We start from the raw sequence: 22,419 nt of genomic DNA, 5'->3' as shown, positions 1-22,419 counted from the left end.
TATTCTTGTCGAAAAGTGCCCTCTATAGTTTTCTATTAATTTATTAATAATTATTATTAATTAATGAGTAATATGAACATATTTTTAACATTCAATGCTGGAAACTGGTTCTACTCCTAACAAAGTTTCATACCTCCAAATTTCATCAACGTATTCAAAGCACTTCAATATTAAATATCACATTTAACATAAAAAATGTTCACTATAGGTTGCTCTATTCACAGAAACAAAATTGCATTCATGAACGTTTTTTGTTGGTTGTTTTTTCAAAATAGTTATTAGCTTGAAAAAAATGAGTTGGAATTGTATAGTCTTTCATAAGTGTACATTTTGTAAAAACGTAAATTTAAAAAATCAGTGATATGGCTTGATAGTTATTTTTTTTTTGCAATATGGATGGAGCAACCTATATTGAACATTTATACCAAGTATCAAATGTTTTTGAATACGAAAAGTATTTTTTATCGATGTTTTTTGTATATGTTTTTAAGCAAAATTCTATCAAAACCTGGATTTGTAATGTTAAATGATATTTATTTAAGTGCTTTGAATACGTTGATGAAATTTGGAGGTATTAAACTTTGTTAGGAGTAGAACCAGTTTCCAGCATTGAATGTTAAAAATATGTTCATATTACTCATTAATTAATAATAATTATTAATAAATTAATAGAAAACTAGAGAGGGCACTTTTCGACAAGAAAATGAATGTTTTTTTATGTGCGTTATTTTTCCGCTCGAGTTTATTCAATGTACTGTAATATACACTGTTATACTATTTTATTGGAAAGTAATTATTTTTGTGTGAATCTTCTTGGAGTTGTTTGAAAGCGTATCCTTTTACTTCTTTTCTTCAGAAAACATCTAATTTAGGTCTTAAAGTGACAAATATACACCTCACACCAGATTCTGCCCACACACACTTCATCTCCTGAACTAACATAGTACAGTATAAGTCAAAATAATTGTTTGTTAAAATTTTTTTTTATTGAAAACAATCTGCCTCAAAAAATATCATACAATAGTAACAATATCAGAAAGGTAGGTATTGTAATAATGTTTAAATTTAAAAATGTGAAAAAAAAATGAATGTTTATACATACATTACAAATGAAATATATTAACTACTAGGTTATTTTAGTAATGCATACACAAGTACAGAATATCAGAAATCAATGAATCATGTGTCTAAATGTGGCATTATTAGGCTAATTTGCTTTGAGAAAAACATTGATGCCATTGGCCTATACAAAAAATCAAGGCAATTAGACAAAATATTTATATAAACAATTATACTAATATTGGTAGGCATAAAATAAGTGTATATAAACTTTCCTTAAATAATAACAGTACAGGGCCTTACCAATTTATTTAATACATAATATATGAACTATATTACACAAAAGAAATGTAAATGAATTTATAAGGACATAATTATTATCAAAACTAGTCAATATAATTAAATTTTAAACTCATTACCAGCATTATAAATAAAATTTTAAAAAGATGAGAATGCAAGTGAATATCAGATTCTTAGTCCTCATTATACACAATAATTTTCTACTATTAGTATCACATATTAAAATATAAAACAATCATGTAGCCTTTAATGAATTTACATGGAGGTCTATTCAAATAAATTTAAATAAAAGGGTCATAATATGTCTTCGTCTCCAGTTCGTAGAAAATGAAGTTAGGATTCCATTCATTTCAACAATAAAAAATATTCAAAATATCCTGCCAGTTTGCGTTCAAGAGTACAACCTGCTTAGTTTTTAATACGAGTACTGCTTTCTATACACATGATTTCTGCAACAAAAAAAAAAATCTCTGTAATAATGTACTTTAATTACTGCAATAATCTAGGTATAGATTATGTTGACCGGGCCAGTGAGAGGGCGTTCGACTGTACTACCATAAGTCCTCTAGGTGTATACAACTTACTTCTTGTCTACAAAGTGTATAGTAGTATGCTAATAGTACTATTATTAGATTAGGTAGTTGGGAGTAGATTGGAGAGATACATCTATTTATAAGAGAGTACTGTATATATGGAACTATCTGTGTTAGTTGCCTTTGTATTTTTAGTTATACTGTAATACCAATAGGTACTGTGTATTGGGATGCAATTCAACAGTTATGAATAAAAATAGTCCTATGTACTCTGTATGTTGGAGGAAATAAGCATAAGAGCAAGTCTTGACCACAGGGTGTAAGTCAGTCACTATTTTGAATCAGTAGTATGACTTCTTAGGATTTAATTAATTTTAAAATTATCATTGTATGATCGAAAAGAAATATTATAATATCTAACTTTCTCCTTTATATAAATATATTATTTTATCCAAGGGGTTGCACACACAAGTGTTCACATGTATTGCACCTTTGTCCTGTCTTTATGTTGTCCGTAATGTTACTGCACTAACGGGTGACCGGTAAACGAGCTTCGCTCTTACGGTTATCCATCCATATAAGTTGTTCATCTCTTATGTTCAGAAATTGAAATGGTAAATAAACTGAAACTGAAACTGTGCTTATGTGGTCCAGATTGACGAGCCAGGAATAATGGTAGTGCCAGTATACCGTGTAGTTTAGCCTCAAGGCAATACCATGTAGCTGAAGTAGCTTGGACAAATACAGTAGAAATTTATGAGACTTGGTGTGTGATGATTCAGTATGATAAATTTGTGCTGTGAAAGACAAAATTGTAGAATTATGAAGAAAATATTGTAAAATATAACAAGGAAATTATACTATAGTATAATTAAGGGGTAACCGTAGAATATATAATAAATAATAATAAATGCAATGGCAATTACTTATATTATGTATACATTACAATATTACAAATAAATTCATATATTATTTTATTATGATAAGGAAATCTGTTTTTGAATGAGAAAAAGCCATCCCAACCCAGATTTGAACCCAGCTATCAATAAAGCTATAAAACAAAATAAACCATATTGTAGCCGGACTGGGTAGCGTAGACTTACTTGAGGCCTAGGCCTAGTACAATTAGCTAGAAGGATACAGGTCAACCCGTACCCATGCCAACTCGCTCGTACCCAAATTTTGGTTTACTTATCCAAAATTTTGGCTTACTCGTACCCATCATGGACTGACTGCCTAGTAGTAGTAGTAGCCTAGCCTAAGGCAGCAGGCCCGGCCCTAGCCTACTACAACTTAAGTCTAGGCCTAGCCTAGTACTAGTAGGCCTAGGCCTAGTAGTTAACATCATACATACGCCCTAGAGCCTAGTAGTAGCTACCTAGTACTCTACTAGCTAGGCCTAGGTAGTAGCAGTATTAGTTATTGTAGTAGTATTATTGTATTGTAGTATTAGTTGTAGCTGTCCGGTGGTCCTTGGTCACTTGTCTAACTAGCTACGTCTAGGCTAGATCCCCTAGTAGGCCTAGGCCTAGTACGTAGTAAAGATAATTAGTTATTCTTCAACAGTCACACAATTCAGATTCTGCCGCTGATTGTTAGTGAGCAGGGGGAGGGAGAGAAAGAGTTAGAAGAACTGAAATAAGTCGTGACGTATAATAAACATCATACAAAATAATAATATAACTAACGAATCCGTATAATATAATAATGTTGTATGTTATAAAGTAAGGTAAATGCGTTTAATATAATACAATTATATTATAATATAATGTATTTTATTAATAATATAATAGTAAATGTTCATAATATAATGCCAAAACCGAATAATATAATACAAAAAGTCAATAATTTGTTACATTTTTCACATAATATATTAGAAATAGATATAATATAATGCTAAAACCAAGTAATATAATGCAAAACGTATAATTCATTACAATACAATATATAATATAATAAAAAAATGATATAATAATATAATATTTTGAATACTTCAGACAGCTGAGGCTTGCCATAGGTTTTGACAATATAAAGAGGCCTTTTTATTTAAACTTCTGTATAATCTATATATTATTTAAATTAATATTCTCATTAGGGCCTATGCCTACATTATGTAGACGAATACAAATAATTTGCAGTTTTCATACATTTAATTTTAATATTTACAGTGAGGAGGTCTTCATTTCTGCTTTACTTTCATACAAAATTCATGCAATGGGTATGTAATTTAATCGGATTATTAATTACCGGCATTTATGAAATGGTGTATGATGTTTATTTGTCAACTATAATGTTTACCACATCCAAATATTAATATTTAACTGTAATGACACCTAGGATTACAATACAGAATGATAGTATATTCGATAGTATGCATTAATTTTTGTTAACCAGCCATAGGCCTATGTTACATTTACGTCAAAAAGTCCCGTGTTAACCATGCAGTAAAATTGTGTTCAAATTTGACCCATCATCTCACATATAAGCTTTCCTGGGATTCCCAGAATAGATAAAATATTTCCTTGAACGCAGTAATTGATTTTTAATAATAATAATAATAGTTCATTCTTGTAGCGCATAATATAAGCAAGCTCTCAATGCGCTGCAAATTATTACCCCGGTCATTTTTGGAATCCCATAATGCATCTAGTGTAGGCCTAATCAGCGCAAAGTTGTGTCTTGATCTAACCGGTACCCTTTTATACTTGTTATATTTTATGGGTTGAGAGAGACAAATGTAAGTAAGTGTCTTGCCTAAGGATGCAAGCAATGTGGGGATCGAGTTGGATTCGAACCACGATCTCACGATCAAAAGCCTAATCCAACGTCCATTGGTCAATGATTAATAGTTCATATATTTACGGTATATTCACTAATTTTGCGGAAATCGCCGTCATGGTGGTTTATATGTAAATGACTGAAAACATTGGCGGAAGGCCAAATATTATAGTTCCATGTTTCCTTATTCATAATGTGAATGTTGAGAAAATTTAAATAAAATGTGTGAGTGTTCATGAATGGTTCTCGAAAACATGACCACGCATGCATGTTTATTTTGTGACGTTGCATTAGAGGTCAAGTCAAGTAAATTTATTGTCATTTGTAAACATAGAAAAAACATTTACATTGAAATGAATTTAAACGGTTTCGACTAACTGAAAATAAATAGAACTTAAACTACGTGGTGAACCCACCTGTAGTTCAGAAGGATGTTGATGTTAACAGAACTTGCGGCGCGTTTTCTTTGGTAGAAAACATTAAGCCTAGACGGATTTTTCTTTGGCATAGTATAATCAGCGATATTATATTAACAGGGTTGATGTTGGTAACAAAAATGCTGTTTAGGACTGTAAAATCCAATTATCGGTGAGGTACTGTATTAAGATTGTCAAAATGACATGTAGTTCAGAAGGATGTTGATGTTAACAGAACTTTGGTAGAAAACATTAAGCCTAGACGGATTTTTCTTTGGCATAGTATAATCAGCGATATTACAGAAAGTATGAATAGTTCTAAACATAGAACTATAATATTTGGACTTCCGCCAATGTTTTTGTGTATGAGATTTGAACCACAGAACTGAGTCTGTACAGAGAATGAGTTTGATAAGACGCGAAATGCCATTTATGATAGATTATATCCACTGTCAATGATAAGAAACTTTTTACAGCGTAAAAACTTCATAAAAAAATACAGCGAATGAATGTATATTACTTAATTATGTATATTACATAGCCTATGTAAATACGTGAACGTGATTGGTTGAAACTGCATCACATGACTACCGCTGCGAGGATCGTAAATCGTATATATCCTCGAGTGCGATGATATTGACTGAGTAATTTTCGCATAATTATCGTGTCCCTGTCATTAAACATATAAAATCCAGCAAATTCTCGAGTACTATGATATTGACTGTGTAATTTCCGTGTTTGCCGATAAATAAACAAAAGTCATCTACTGGGTCTTGAACTCGCGATGAAATTGTCACTCCATCACAAGACAACGCTTCATGCGCTGCGCCACGGAACTTGCTTGAAGAAATTGATCAACTAAACTATTTAAACTATGCATACATAGTGCCCTCATTTGTTATTAGTCCTCCCTAGATGTAATGAAAGACCGTTTGTGATAGTAGTAGTTAGTTACGCTGGAAGAAGACGCATTATTCGGCCTACCTGATAATAATATTATTATTAATGTAGGCTTATTGGTGCTTGCTACTTGTTGTTGGCTATGTAATATAACAGATATCACCTTTTATATCGGTAAAATATAAGATTTGACATCCCTCGGGAATGATATATATGTTCTCGGGGAATTATATATTTCCCTCAGCTGGCGCTTCGGGTAATATATATTCCTTCGAACATAATATCATTCCCTCGGGGATGTCAAATCTTGTATTTAACCTCTAATCAGTCAATATCTGCATAGTATGTCATGTCAGTAATAATGTATAGAACATTTGGCAGCAGTTGCACTGACCACACCCGTAATATTAAAAAAAAATTGAGGGAATTGATAACTACACCAAGAGACAAAAAGCCGTTTGGTGTGTACTGCATGACCATTGGTGTGTACTGCATGACGATTGGTGTGTACTGCATGACGTTTGGTGTGTACTGCATGACGATTGGTGTGTACTGCATGACGATTGGTGTGTACTGCATGATGTTTGGTGTGTACTGCATGATGTTTGGTGTGTACTGCATGACGATTGGTGTGTACTGCATGACCATTGGTGTGTACTGCATTACTATTGGTGTGTACTGCATGATAAATGTGAACTGAAGGCAGAGGAGGCGTTCCATAGTTTTACAACCGGGCGGAGTGATTGTGTCCTCACCTATTTTCAGATTGAGGTGAGATAGAGAGTTAATATGCCTATTAGATGAATTCAGGAAGAGCTCTGTTTTTTAATAAATAAGTTTCAATTTGTTTCTAACCATCCATAGAGGTATTTAGTTAGCAACTAGAGGGTGAGGTCGCTTCGCTCGCTCCTCCTCTAGGAAGTGTAGACGATGGTTCTCGAAATGATGACTCGGGTAAAAAGTTTTTAGAAGGACGTTTTAGCTTGAAAGTTTTTGGTAGTTTTTGATTACTATTATTATTATGATTTTATTTGTTTTATCTTGTGTATACATAAATTGTATAATAAGAGTTCTAAAATGACCAAAACAAAAAGGAAAGAAGGAAGGAAAGAAGGAAAATGTTATTTCTGTGTAAAATATTTTAAATGAGACAGATGATCATGATGATGATGTGTAAGGAAATTATATATGTTATAACGATGGTTGGAAACAAAAAGGTTATGCCTATTTAGGTCTAACCTCTTTGTATTAAGTTTTTACACTTCTTTGTAAAGTGTATTATAGAAAAATATAAGAAAATTAATGAAAAAAAGAGGTAATATAATAATAATAATAATAAAAACTTTATTTAATCACGGTAACACTTGTTCACCTCAATGGTGTTTTTCGACAAGGCCGTAAGACATTATACACTATTTAGCAATTAAACAATTAACAACAAGAGTTTATCTTGACGGAATACCAAGTGAATTTACAAGATTTAAACATTTTCTGCATAAACCGCAAAAGAAAAAGAGGAGGGGGCGTGGCGCTGTATGTTAGATCGGATCCAAACGCAATGATTTACAATACCCAAGTGCCAGAAAACATGGACCCATACGGAGTAAACATTATAGAAGTAACGCGCGATTTACCGAATGTTGCCCTTACGTAAATGTATATATAGATGCCTAATCGTTTACCCATGGGAAGTATGTGCTTAGAAGAACTAAAGCCAACAAAGCAAGCGGGCCAAGTAATATCCCGTAATATTTGTTTGTTTGTTTTATTAAACTTTCCACACACATCAAATAATACAGCACATTCTAATAAAAACATAGATTACTTTTAAATTAGATTAAAAGAAACTTGTGTGTGGATGGAGGTAAAATAAGTTACATAAGAGCTTTATGGCTGAAACCTATTTCAAACATTATTATACATACATTATTATTATTATAATTATAGATATGTGATAAAAAAGATAATAAAGAAGTAGAAAAAACACGAGTTAAAAAATAAATAAATAGACAGAGTAGTATTCGCATAGCCCAATGGGATAAAAAGCAAATATGCATATGGAAATATGTAAAATCACGGCACAGATTATAATAACAATATAATGGAAATGTAATCGATACATTATTTGAGATAAAAGGAAATAATAAACAGGCAAAACAAATCAGATGGTGCATGTCAGGCAATTACTCACCATTATGTACAGACCAGAGATGTCTTGATGTTATATTTAAAATTAGCAATGGATGGTTTGTTTTTAAATTCAATCGAGAGAGAATTCCAAAGTTTGGGACCAGTATATAAAACAGAATTTAAGGTCTAGGCTAAAAAAAAAAATCAGAAATCATGCCATGGGTATGTGACTTCTTAGTAAGTAGATCACAATACGTCTCCTACCAAGGTGTTAGCTCTAAAGTTGTCACCCTCCGCGCAGGTATCACACAAGGAACTACATTGGGACCTTTGGGATTCCTTTGCATGAAAAAACGATGTAGACATATCGAACACAATTACCACTCTTAAATATGTTGATGATATGACGATGATCGAGTCCACATTTAGAAACGATATAAATAGACGCAATATGAAGGTTGAAATGGACTCGTTAACAGTTTGGGCAAATGAAATTTATATGAAACTTAATCAAAGTAAATGTGCTTCTATGAATGTCACTTTTATGAAGCACTTAATATTGATCCATTAAGTATTAATAACGAAATTATCAATGTGGTTGACTCCGTAAAAATGCTATGCCTACATATTAGTTCTGATCTTAAATGGAAGCTCGAAGTTCAAGATATGATCAAACGTGCTAATGGTAGAATTCATATGCTCAAACTTCTCATTAAATTTTATTGCCAAAGCCTGACCATCTAATGATTTACTTAAGTTACGTTAGACCTGTAGAATATGCTCCACCGGTTTGGCACCCAAACCTTACCGATGAACATACCAATGCGAATGAAAGAGAACAAAAACGTGCGTGTCAAATCATCTTAGGTCTAAATTATGTTTCATATGAAGCAGCTTGTTCGATTTTAAAATTACAACCCGTTAAGGAATGAAGAACCGAATTATGTATTACGTTTGGTACTTCTTTACTTAATTCTGAATTTAAAGAATGGTTACCACCCCTAAGAGAAGAAACCCATATAAGTACAATTTAAGAAATAGGAAACACCATACGATCCCCAGTGTCAAAACAGAACGATACAAACGTAGCCCCATTCCCTACCTCGTAAATATTTTAAATAACCAGGCCTAATGCAATTTACTACAATCCATATTCGCGGGGCAATATTATTCAATACCAAACAGTTTTGCATATAACATTAGAGTTGAGGGATGGGGAAGAGGATGGGAAGAACAATTTTTAAATATATTGTCTATCCACTCAGTAACGAAGTTTTATAGGCCTATCAATAATATACCACTAAACACATTTTTGTTTATATATCTAACAGTAAAAATTAATAAATGTTCTTTGTATATTTTGTTTATATATCTAACAGTAACCACATTCACAGTAAGACAATTTCGATTCAAATGGCGACCAAAAATGGTTAATACGTACAGTATTTACAATATTGTCAAAGTATTGCAATACTATATATAAGTTTTATTCTCCAAGGACCCATAAATTTACCTACTTGTGTTAAACCAAGGGCTCATAAATTTACCTACAAACTGGGAGTCTGAGAGATTGGAATCGCATCGCAAATCAATACATTTGTATAAACGTATATTAAATCGATCAAAATAGTATTTTTTTAAGAAAATCGGCCTGTCTTCAACATTATGATACTGTACTCGAGCTGTTCAACCGGTTTTCAGCTATTAAAAACAATTATCGTAGGAGGAGATAGGAAAATGCGAAGTATCCTCGTATTATTGTGTGCAGGTATTTTTCATGAGGACATCCATTAGACAGTGTATACCACGATCGGAAAACACCCCTATTTGGGGCAAATCGTTGAACCTAAATTCGTTTTAATTGTCAATAACTAATTATCGAACTCAATTTAATTAGTAAACAGGGTTACATCAGGTGGTTAAAATCAGTATCGAAAGTACGAACCAACTTTATATACCATCAAGTAAACATTCTAGAAATAACGCGCGATTTACCGAATTTTGCCCTTACGTAAATTTATATATAGACTAGAGGGTGAGCTCGCTTCGCTCGCTCCCCCTCTAGGAAGTGTAGACGATGGTTCTCGGAATGATAGTGTTCTTCTTTTACGTTTTCTGTCGGTTACCATTATTGAAAATGCTTGACATTCGTAAAACTAAACTATTCTGTTTCACAGTGTCTTAGATGATTAATAACATTTTAAAGTATAGTCTTTATTATTTGGTAGGGCCCTTATAGGGCGGAGGTGGGGAGGCGGAGTTCATTTGACTCGAGGGAGGGGCTTATTCGAGGGATATATGTTAAATTTTTTAGTTTTAATAATATGGTAACATTTATAATCAAATGAAATCCTCTATCTAATAGATATGAAAAGTGGTAAAAAAGAATAACAAATGCTTGGTAAATTGTAGATAACAGTGCGATGAATTCTTCTACAAATAGTATAATTGTGTTATTATAAATGTGGATGGGATGGACGTTTATTAGATAGTTGGGGGGGGGGGGGGGGGTGTTGTGATTATTATTCAAAGTGATGTTTTATTGGAGAGGCGTTTATTCAAATAAATATCATCCTAATAAGTAAGAAGACATTACGGCTTGCAACATGGGCAGACATCTCGGTCCTAACAGGACACAGATAGCCTACAGTTATTCCTGCCAGCTTACTTAATAAAACTCAGCTATCGGGATTTCACTCGATTAATGTCTTATCATCAAATCTCCCTATGTAATTTTATAATACTATTCCCCACAATATATTCCGATTCTTTATGGCGTATATTTAATTTGATCTTTATTAATTTGCAGTATAATTTTTATTTTTTAACTACTGTACCTTTCACAAGCTCCAGTCCTACTATAGTATCTGTTTTTTTCTTCCGTCTTCCAAAGAGACACTGTATTGATTGATGGAAAGTGCCTGTTTCCAGTCACCTTTAACTGCTCCCTTGTGTATAAAAGAGAGAAAATAGTTGAAACCAAGTTGCTGCAAGGTGAACTTATCATAAACCCGGAAATAACTTGACCGCCAAGAATTGAAATTGAGTAGAAAATTTACTGTTGAAATCATAAATGTTGTTAAAAAACTCTTTATAATATCTTGCTAAGATAGAAATATGGAAAAATAGCGTCGAACTACACATAAATGTTATCAAATCTACGTTTCGCGGTACATCTGAGATAGATAAGGTAGGTATCCAAGGCGGAGATTTGTACCGAAGTTTTTGCATTGTGCTCGCCTATGTCAGAATTAACCATAATTTATATATAGATAAACCTTCAACACCATCAGCTTGTCAACCATGTTAGATTGCAAGGGTTTATCCTTACCACTTGATTTAGCACAAATATTTGAAATAATATAATATATATATTATTATTTATTTATATTGAAACTATTATGCCATATAAAACTTGTGTTATTATTCCATCGATGATGAGACCCATATTGTGACTATTTTAACTTTAACGGCGGCCACGTTCCGGAAATCGCAAAGTGATGACGAACCCGGAAATAACTTTTGTTTTAAAACCCTTAAATATCTTCCTAAATAGAAATATAAAACATGGTATAGACCTGCTAAAATGTTGTAGACTATATCTATCGTGGTACACATAAAACAGCCAGGGTCAGAAACCGACACGGAGTATAGGTGACGTGCGTTTTATTGTGTCTATCTATTTCAGAATGAAGCAATATAATATAATTATATAGAAACATGATTAATCGGACTTCAAAAACGAAATATATTTTACATTGATAAGATTAGCAGTAATTTACAGTAGGCCTACATGAAAATGAAAACATAATTATGTTAATTTCTTTATACAGTAACGCTTAATGCATTTACGGTATTCAACTATCTAGAAAAAGTAACCTTCAAATATTAACTGAACAAACAGAAATGCAGATATGAATTATTATATCTTTTTTCTATAGGCACAGTGGTGTATCACACCAACAATAACTATCGTCAATACGCAACAAATTATGTTATAAGCAAATAATCCAACTTCCCACCCGTCTGATTTATCCTTCATATTATTAATAATATTCTTATTATTATCCTTCATATTATTAATAATATCATTCATATAAATAATAATATCCTTATCCTTAGCGTTAGGGTTAGTGTCAGGGTTAGGGTCAGGGTTAGCATTAACAGTATCATTACCAGTATCATTATCCTTAGCGTTAGGGTTAGGGTCAGGGTCAGGGTTAGGGTTAGAGTTAGAGTTAGACTTAGCATTAACATTGTCATTACCAGTATCACTACCAGTTTCATTATTAGTTTTAGTAGTATTATTATTTCCCTTAACACAGAACTTCCTGGAATTCCAGAGCTTCCGTACCAATTCAAGTTGATGCATAAATAAAAGTTGTCGCATTAATACATCGAAGAAGAGACATACTGTGCTAAACCCGATGACTCCTACAAAATACGATCCTGTATGACAAATAATTATAATAAAATTAATTAATTTGGCAAATGGTGATACAGAGTAGATAATTTACTTTATATTATCTAGATTCCTATAAACAATTAAAACGTTTTTGTATTGAATAGATGTAACTATACCTATTTCAGGAACGTTGTCTCCTACTGGAGGCAGAGAAAAGACGATTAACTGACTGAAGACAATTTGTGCAAGTAAAACAGTTATTCCATACGACACTCTTCCAGTTTCGTAAGGTATAAGAAACATTACGCTCATGAGAAATGAGCAAAAATAATATGGAACAAGATAAAACTTTTTTTGAAATTCATTTCTCCGTTGTAATGTGATCGAAAACTGTAACGATGCATGTGACCTAGATGAATAATTATTCACAGATCTACTTCCTTCAACGCCATTTACTGGCAACTTCCAAATTCCATTCTCAACAAATTCATTGCCTTGATCAATATCGGTTGGAATCGGATCCTCGAAATCAAGTTTATTTATATCATGTGTCCAAGAAATAAACTCCAGTGTACACTTTTGCTTGTCGTAAGGATATTTCGCGATATCAATATGGCAAAATGTTTTAAATGTAGCTGTAGTAGAAAGCGTCACACTTCCGTTGTAGCATACTTCAACAGGAGAACTTGGCATGAAATATGCATGGATTTTGTCTGTGCTAATATATTTATAATAATCAAAATAATACAAAATAGGTAAGAATAAAGTATAAACATAAAAATAAGATTACATATTGAACTGATATTACATAACTCAAATATTCAAATTACTGCATGTTGCCATAACCTACAAACTGTTTTTTTATTGGAGCAGACTAATGTAACTGAAATCAGGTGCCTTATCGATAGCCTTGATTTAATTCAAAACCCTTCCCACTTTCAATAAATCAATCAATGCGTGAATTAAGGATAATGTATGAATGGCACTTTTTGGGAACATAACAATAATCCACGTTTACTCTAGACTGGCTAAACATAGCTTGTTATGTTCCGTTCTGGTTGCCGTAACGACCTTTAACACTAAGGAACAATTTATTGCAAATTGTAGGGTGAACATTATAAATGTAGTTTTATCAACAGCAATTCGACAATCCCATCAAAAGACATTACTTCTGGGGCGGATTCGTGACGTAGCAAGTCTTTATTATAGAGGCTATACTGCGGTTTAACCTGTAGGCATAAACGGTCTTTAAAATTAAAGATTACTCGACGGAATCTTAAACAGTCTTAAACCTTAATTCTTTTGGTTGCTTTTACGTATTATTTATCGTGAAAGACTGACTAATTGAACGAGTTTTATGTGTTAAATCAATTAATAACGGTGATTGTTTTCTTATATAGGCCTAGAATAGATTTTCTCGCGTAGAAATATACGTACTGTTATGATTGCGATTTGAACAAGCGTGACGAACATGAACATTACCTTATTATTTGGTATTCTACGCGTAAAGTACGCTCTAAATTTGTTACTTTACGTAGCAGATTTATATGATCGAACAGGAGTGGCTTTAGGAAGACCGTCTCTCTGATACAGCCGGCTTTATCGGGGAGTTAAAAGTTAACGCCCCTGGTCCTTTACACCGTATTATTTTTTTAAAGTGTTAATTATACATACTTCTGTAGAAGTACGACATCCGGTATCCAAATTGTATCCTGTGGTACTTGCAGGCATTCGACACCCGTTTCAGCTAGGTCCCAGGAAATAAATTCGTCTTGCCACATCTATATTTACATAAGATATAACATTGTGTTTGCAAACTTATTTTTTGCGAGCTAGATAGTAGGTATTATTACATATTATATCATATATATTATATACATTATATTCGTAGCTCATTTTAATAATTGTGTAAGGTGGTCAAATGTTATACGACTACAATTTTGTGATCTTGGTTCCATAAAGATCTTTAAAGAAAATCACTACGAAAATTTATATTAAAACTGAAAAATATAGTGCTTTTAATTGTTTTTATCTATCTATTAATACAGTATACAGTAAGTATGATAACCTGAACAAAGCAAAATTTGGGAAGAAATTATTATTCAGTGTTTTTTCTTTTGTAGTATGTTATATTTAATATAGTTAAATGTTCAATCCTTTTTTCATATTTAATTTTGTTTTCTATTTAATAACATTTTTTATTAATATCATTTAAATTTACAACATTCATGACAACATGTCATATTCTTATCACCTAATATCTTTATATTTGTGTGTATTCATGGAAATTTCTCATAATAGTTTTGAATTATCTACTCTAGCAGACAAAGTTTACGAAACTTACCAAAGTAAACCAGCTCGACAATTCAAGGATTTGCTTTGCATCGTCCTACAAAAAAGGCATAATACTTTACACAATACTATTATACTACTGTATACGATTAAATGAAATGGACAATGTGTTTCAGCTGTAAAACCCCAACAACTGCAATGTTTTAGGCCTCCTCCTAAGTTTTGAGGATATAAATAATATAATTCTATGTTAATACCACTGTTCTTTTATGTAGTCCTCATAATTTTGTAATATTGAAAGAGATTGCGAACAGATTTCCTATATTTTGCTGCATTAATTGTTTGAACAGACATTTTCAATGGCTGTAGTTTTCTATGGCGTACGGTACTTACCAGTTGAATAACTTGAGTTAAAACAAAAGTAGACGCAATCATGGTAGTAGTATTAGTGTTTAGCACTGGGCGAGTTGTTCGAGGTTTAGGGTATGCTTCGGCAAGCTCTTCCATAAGAAGGGCCTTTATACTCGGAGTCACGTCCATATACGTCTCGCCATTTACTAAAGACAATGTTTTAATTACAAAAAGATCTTATTACCAAAAATTCCTAGTGAGTGTACATTATTACATTACAAAAATTTTTATTCGCGTTAGATTTACATCTTTAGGAAATTACCCTTCCTTAAAATTCGTAATTATACATTACTTAAATGTAATTATGAAAACAACATTTAATGAAAATTATTTTTACCTACTGACTACTCATGCTGAAATACACGGTATATACCATATTTATAAACGTTTCATTATTTATTATACTTACCAGTATTTTGTAAAAGTGACGCTACCACCAGTAGAAACGATATAATTATTTGCAAGTACGCCGAAATCATGATGATAGGTTGTTTTTCAATACTTCTCAAATTTAAAGTCTCATAAAATGTTATCTTTCAAAAAAAAGAGACAATTGATTGTTTAACAAGGTAACCTAATAAAATACACCCAGTAAGTCTACTACAATATATTTCGGTGTATATTATACCATTATACCATACCATGTGATTGAAAAACAATTCTGATCTTCAAACAGCAAGAAAGCAAGCGAAGTATCTTACCGGCCTATAGACAGTGTAAGCATGGTAGTAGGCGCGCGTTAACCATCACCATGTAGGTTTAAGCGTTCTTTAAACTACTAGTCTATATTACTGTATAATTATTTTTAATGAGAAAGTATATTGAATATTGAGAATAGTGATACGTGTCATAACGATTTTACGTGTGATTTCGCCAATACAAATGACGAGGGATTCCGTGCATTTAGAAGGTCAAGTTTTTAAATTTGTTTGAAATTCATACAGTGATGTGGGCTAACCATTTAAGAATACATTCCAGTAAAAATGTTTCTCAAAAGTCCATTTGTTCAATACTTATGAATTAAAAAAAAAAACTTTAGTTAGATCCCGTGACATCCATCGCCGTCTATTAAGTTACATCAATACAATTGGTAATTGCGCTGTTACTCTTCGTTGAATCCAACATTACCGCTAATGTTAATGTGTGGCAGTTAAAGTAAAGTACGCCGCTAACATTTCATTCGATTATTGATTGTTAACATAGACGGAAAGTGCTTAAACGATTATCTACCGGTATACTTACCGACCTGAAAGACGTAAAGTTTGAAAACGCACACTTCTGTGGAAAAACCGGGACAAACACAATCAAACACACGGCTTTATACAATTAGGAGAGTAAACTGTTTTCGATGATGATGTTATATATATATATATATATATATATATATATATATATATATATATATATATATATATATATACAAATCAGGCAAAGAACATTAATTCTAAACCGCCCGGTGATATACTGAAATTTAATTAATTAATTTGAAACGATAAAGATATATATATATATCCAATCTGCACACAGTACTGTTTCGATCTTATTAGATCTCGTCTAATAAGATCAGGTTTCGAAATGAAATGTACCCCAGAACTGGCACAATATATAGGCTGAGCCAGGTATGCGGGACATGGTACACTGATTATGAACACAAAGAGTGCACAAGCTCAACGAGCGTGCTTTGCAAAATGCTAATAGTATTCACAACAAAAATGCACCGTTTCGAACTGAAGAGTGCTCTACAAAACAACATACTATATATGTATATAGCAGAAAGTAGATATTGTTATCATTGTATTGTGTTTAATTACACAATGGTTTATCTTTTATCTTAGTTGAGTGGATAGTAACGTAGTTAACGTCCTTTAAATCAAATTTACATTGCTGGTTCCGAAAAATATATTTTTAGCCAGTATCTCGAGAGTAAACATGAGTCTAGGCATCAGATTTTAGATAGTTACCTTGGTCCACATGAGCAGCGACAATCAGTTTTTAGGTAACAGGTGATGGCAGCAGTAATTTGCATAAAGAATAATAGTGTGAATATATTTTTAATTTGTATTATTTTTCTGAATATCTCTTATTGTCCCCTGAAACAATGTATTTAATATGTTATTATAATGTCACATAGGCCTAATAGTTATTTATATTTACCAACAATTTGATCGAAAACAAATATTTACCTAAAAAAATCATAATTTCAATGAACAAAATATTCAAATTGTCTGTCGAACATTAAATTTTTGATTAAATTTAACCGTTATGTTGTGCAAGTATGAAGTTAAAACTCATAATTGTTTTTTTTTCTACGGAAGTGATTAAATTTATTAAAACAACAAAATGGCATATCTAAATGTCTGATTTTATTAATGTTCATTTTTCATGACAATATATTTTTATATTAAAAGTCTAAACTATTACAAAACAGATTTACTTAAATATATAATACCAAATTAAAATTGTTAATCTGTTAAACATAATTAATTTAACAATTACCATTTTAAAAATGATGATTGTGACAAACATTGAGAGATTGATGATTATACCGATAATAATGTGAAAGTAATAAGTATGATTATAAAGATGACAATAAAAGAGGTACCGGTATCAATTATAATGTTGTGATAAACGATTACGTAAAGACAAAAATGATCTAACCGTTACGTTAACAGAACTTCTTCATGGTTGAGCAATTTTGACCTTTTTTTGAAGGAAATTTATAAGATAAAACTGGATGAAAATACAATACATTGTTACATGTTTTTATACTAATGGTAGGCCATCCTTGAAAGATTTCAACTTTGGTTGACAAATGTAGTAAGGAGTAGATATCGGGTTAGATACACTATTATTACATTATTTCCTTCAAGATTAAACCTTAGAGCAAGTATCTGAAAAAAACAAACTTGAAATTGTCAGTTTAATAAAAACTTACATGGCAAATAATACACTACACACGCAATATTATCTCAAAGACAAAACCAACTTGTTAAAGGTTTAAGTACAATGACAATATAATCAGAACATTCTGTTGTTGTCAAGTGTTATAAATGTCATTAAATAAATATTATACTATGGTATTATTCTCTTTCTCACAATATATTTAGGCCTTCGGGGTATTTTTTAAAATTTAAAACTGGCATTTTGCCTAAACATAAAGTAGACATACCGTAATAGGATAAAATGAAACAAAGCAAAAGAAGTACCAACATTTGCATTTCCTTTCTATAATTATATATATTTTTTTTTAAATGTCAAATTCATCAATTACAAACCTGAGCAATAAAATATACCGTAAAGCGTGGTTTACACACGAATTCTCTGTATGACAGTGATTCAGTATAACTGTGGAGAGGTGATATTATTGAAAGATACGGATATGGACGGATACTAACTGTTTGTAGAGGCAGTATACATGTGTTTGTTACTGAAATAAGATTATGTTTATGCACATTATGAATTCGAGTCTCAAATAACTAAGAACAATAAAATTGTATCAAAACAGTAAACGTAAACCAACATTGTCATTTTGTTTTTAATAGACAGTATACTGCAAATTAAGTTACTGATGAGATATTAAGAAAAAGTGTATTTTATTTTAAATCTCAAACAGAGATGAGTAGAAGATAAATAGTCAAACGAAAGATAAGAACATTCAGCTGTTGTCAAGTGTTACTTTACAAAAAGCATACATGTACTTTGGCCTGTACATGCATGTCTTGTTTATACGGACGGAATCGTGTAATAATCACTTATGTTAATGAATAATGTCGAGTATAATAATTATTGGAATATACTTAATTACAGTACAATATTATAAATCATATAAATACACATATATAATTGACAGTTCGACACAATTTGGTTGACATTTACTACCATCGTAAATATCAGAAACAACTCCGATAAAATGCTTTTTCTACTTAATTCATTAATTTATTCACTAGTGTAGTCAATTATATAACGGAAGTACAACTAATTGTACGGTATACAATGATGAAAATGAAAATTAATTGATGGGAATGAGGATGTAACAAAAGTCTTCTTAAGAATAATGAATGAGAATAAATATCGTAATAAAAGTTAAATAAAAAGAAGATACATTGATAAAAATGATGATAATTAAATGATGGGAATGAGGATGTAACAAAATTATTTTTAAAAATGATGAATGAGAATAAATATCGTAATAATATAAGTTAAATAAAAAAATAAGATAATATTGATGAAAATGATGATAATAAGATGATAGGAATGAGGTTGCATTTGCGGAACATTAACTTGATGAATGGTGAAGCTATTGGATGGTTTTTGCAATGATGATGATGATGACATTAATTGTGATAATGATGAAGAATACATTTATTACGATGTAGCACCAAATCTGTATTTTTTGCCATTTTTTTAGTCCACAAGTCGGCGTTACAATTTTTGTCTGGAAAATACGGAGTTTATGAGATCAAGATTATACGTATGAAACGCCACATGTGCCAAATATTTTTTTACCAATATTAATTCGAAACTCAGTGTGGAACATAAACTAATTACTATGCTGATAATGATGTTACGTACGAGTTTAATTACTTGCGATAGTATCAATCGCAGCGTTACGTTGACAGAATGTTAATGTCAACCAATGACGATTCAATATGTTCATCATGGTTTGCTAAAACTGCACAAAACACACATGTTAGTGCTAAACAAAAGAAAACAAAAGACAATTATATAATCTGAATTAGTTTTTTTTTATATAATATTTGTGAGTGGTTGTGGAATTGTTAGGCAAGTCTTTCGATATCTGGCTAAAAAACGTAAAAGAGAGTTCTAGAATAAACAAACTCTTAGTAGTATTTTTATATACAATAATTGGTTGTATATTGTTTTTCGCCTACAATCGTTGACAAAGATTATTCGACATATTTTGAACTAAATTGATGTATTAAAGTTATAAATTGATAGGCAGTAAGACTAAAACATACAATAGAACTGCAAGGAAACATCATTACAAATGAATTATTACAAATGAATTATTACAAGTGGATTATTTAAAACGCATTTTATAATTTTAATGCAGAAAGTAATTTTATTATTTTACTGTAGAGGTCCCTATTTCAATTGTCCTATCAAATGTAGGTCTAGCCACTACCCTGGGAAGATTTCAACATTCAAAAATAAATAATAATGTGAAGTGAAGTATAGACCAGGTAAGATAATAATTAACTTATATTTATTTCCTTCAAGATTAAAAAAAACAAAATACTTGAAATTGTCACTTAAATGACTAATTACAACACGCAATCTTAACATTAGAGAGATAAAACCAAATTGATAAAGTTTAACGAGTCAAAAGATAATCGGAACATTCTACATTCTATAGTTGTCAAATGTTACAAATAGCCTACTTGTCATTAAATAAATATTATATTATGATATGAGTGCATTTGTTTTCTCACAATATATTCATTTTTGGAGTACGGGGTATTTTTCAAAATTTAAAACTGGCGATTGGTCTCATCATTTAATAACAAATGTAGACATTACAGGAAAAAAGAACAAAGTAAAAAAAATAGCAACATTTGCATAAACTTAATTTAATAATTTATTTTCTATAATTATTTAGTTTGATTTTCTTAATGTCAAAGTTATAAATTACACAGCTGAGCAATAAAATATACCGTAAAGTGGTGATATGTTTTAATAATAAAATAGGCCTAATATTTTATTTTTTTTATTTTATGTCTTTAGGCAATGTGGCCAAGGATTTTTTTATTTTATTTTTTATTAAAAAAAGGAAAACAAAAGGAGTAACCATACAAAAATATAAATAGATTTACCAATAGTGAAACAGATTTACCAATAGTGAATTAATCACTGTCCTATCAGATAGGTGGTAATCCCCCTGATACAGGGGCTATTTTGTGAACCAGTTCACCGGGGTAACCCCCTACTCTTTTCGAATAATGAACTGGGTTCTTTAAAGTGCACACAGGTTATGACTGTGTACACTGGACCTACGGTTTATAGTCCTTATCCGAGAAGACTTGTTCCACCACCAGAACTAGGAGCGAGTCGGCCTCGAACCCTTGCCGATGTTGTTGGCTCTTTAGGTACGGTAAACGGCGCCCCTGCCTTAACCGCTCGGCCATATTAGTGTTTGTAGTGGTAATCTACGCATGTTACTGAAATATGATCGTGTCTATGCTCATTAGGAATTCGAGTGTAAAATTGTATCAATACCGTAAACGTAAACATTGTCATTTTGTTTTTAATAGACAGTAAATTAAGCGACTGATGAGATATTAACTGTATTATATTTATATAACGTAATATTAATGCAATACAACATGATCTGGCAGATAATACAATACACAATTAATATTTTAGCTCTCAAACAGAGATGAATAGAAGATAAAGAGTCAAACGAAAGATAAGATCATTCTACTGTCAAGTGTTTCTGTACAAATAGCATACATGTACTTTTATGTTACTAAATACACATTGATATGCCCCTTGTTCTTTTGCAGAATATCCAATCGAATTTGAACCATAATATAAAAGCTATAATGGTTTAATGGCATGGCTGCACAGTTTACAAAAAATAAATAAAACATTAGTGACGATACAAATTTTGGCCCGTACATGCATGTCTTGTTTATACGGACGGAATCTTGTAATAATTACTTATGTTAATGACTGAAACTTGGAATGTCACAATATATTATATCATTAAGAATAATAATTATTGGAATATAGGCTTACCATCACTTTAGAATTTACTTAAGACTTAATTACAGTACAATGTTATAAATCATATATACACATAAATGATTGACAGTTCAAGACTTTTAAATTTGGTTGACATTTACCGCTTTAAATATTATTGTAGAGATGAGAAACAACTCAGGTAAAAATGTCGTTCATTGATTTACCGTATACACTATTATTTATTCACTTATAATACCAATTGTATTTAAGGAAGTACGGCTCATTGTACGGTATACAAACAGTATTATTTTATGAAGCAATTATCAAAAATATAACTTACCTGAGTTAAATAAAACGAATATGATTACAACGACAGTAGTCCATCTATGCATACTTATTCCAGTTATACCAGTTTGCTGTAGCTCGAACAGCGAGACAATTAGAGTTAGATGTAAAGCTATATTCACACTTGTGCTGTATCACGGAACGG

At 31.4% G+C, this 22,419-nt stretch overlaps 1 protein-coding gene across 1 annotated transcript; it reads right to left on the bottom strand.

Annotated features, from left to right (window-relative positions):
• Nucleotides 1-11,997: 11,997 nt before the first annotated feature.
• Nucleotides 11,998-15,746, bottom strand: LOC144835596 (neuronal acetylcholine receptor subunit alpha-9-like). Its single transcript, XM_078690677.1, has 7 exons — nt 15,634-15,746; nt 15,207-15,370; nt 14,866-14,910; nt 14,196-14,302; nt 12,698-13,239; nt 12,293-12,565; nt 11,998-12,008 (listed from the first exon to the last, which is right to left on the bottom strand). Exons 1-7 carry the CDS (start codon nt 15,701-15,703, stop codon nt 11,998-12,000), a joined length of 1,212 nt encoding a protein of 403 aa, XP_078546803.1. The 5' UTR covers nt 15,704-15,746.
• Nucleotides 15,747-22,419: the final 6,673 nt, after the last annotated feature.

This window comes from Antedon bifida, chromosome 2, assembly GCF_963402885.1.
Source record: "Antedon bifida chromosome 2, ecAntBifi1.1, whole genome shotgun sequence".
Taxonomy (NCBI): domain Eukaryota; kingdom Metazoa; phylum Echinodermata; class Crinoidea; order Comatulida; family Antedonidae; genus Antedon; species Antedon bifida.
The sequence above is the reverse complement of the archived record's forward strand: the minus strand, read 5'-3'. Positions and strand labels throughout refer to the sequence as shown.

Bases quoted from the DNA above. Each gene is read 5' to 3' on its own strand.
- LOC144835596 (XM_078690677.1), bottom strand. From the start codon at position 15,703: ATGATTTCGGCGTACTTGCAAATAATTATATCGTTTCTACTGGTGGTA. The intron at 13,240-14,195 runs GTATGTATAATT...TAAATATATTAG, and splicing joins GATGTCGTACTTCTACAGAA to CACAGACAAAATCCATGCAT. The intron at 12,566-12,697 runs GTATAGTTACAT...TTTGTCATACAG, and splicing joins AGACAACGTTCCTGAAATAG to GATCGTATTTTGTAGGAGTC.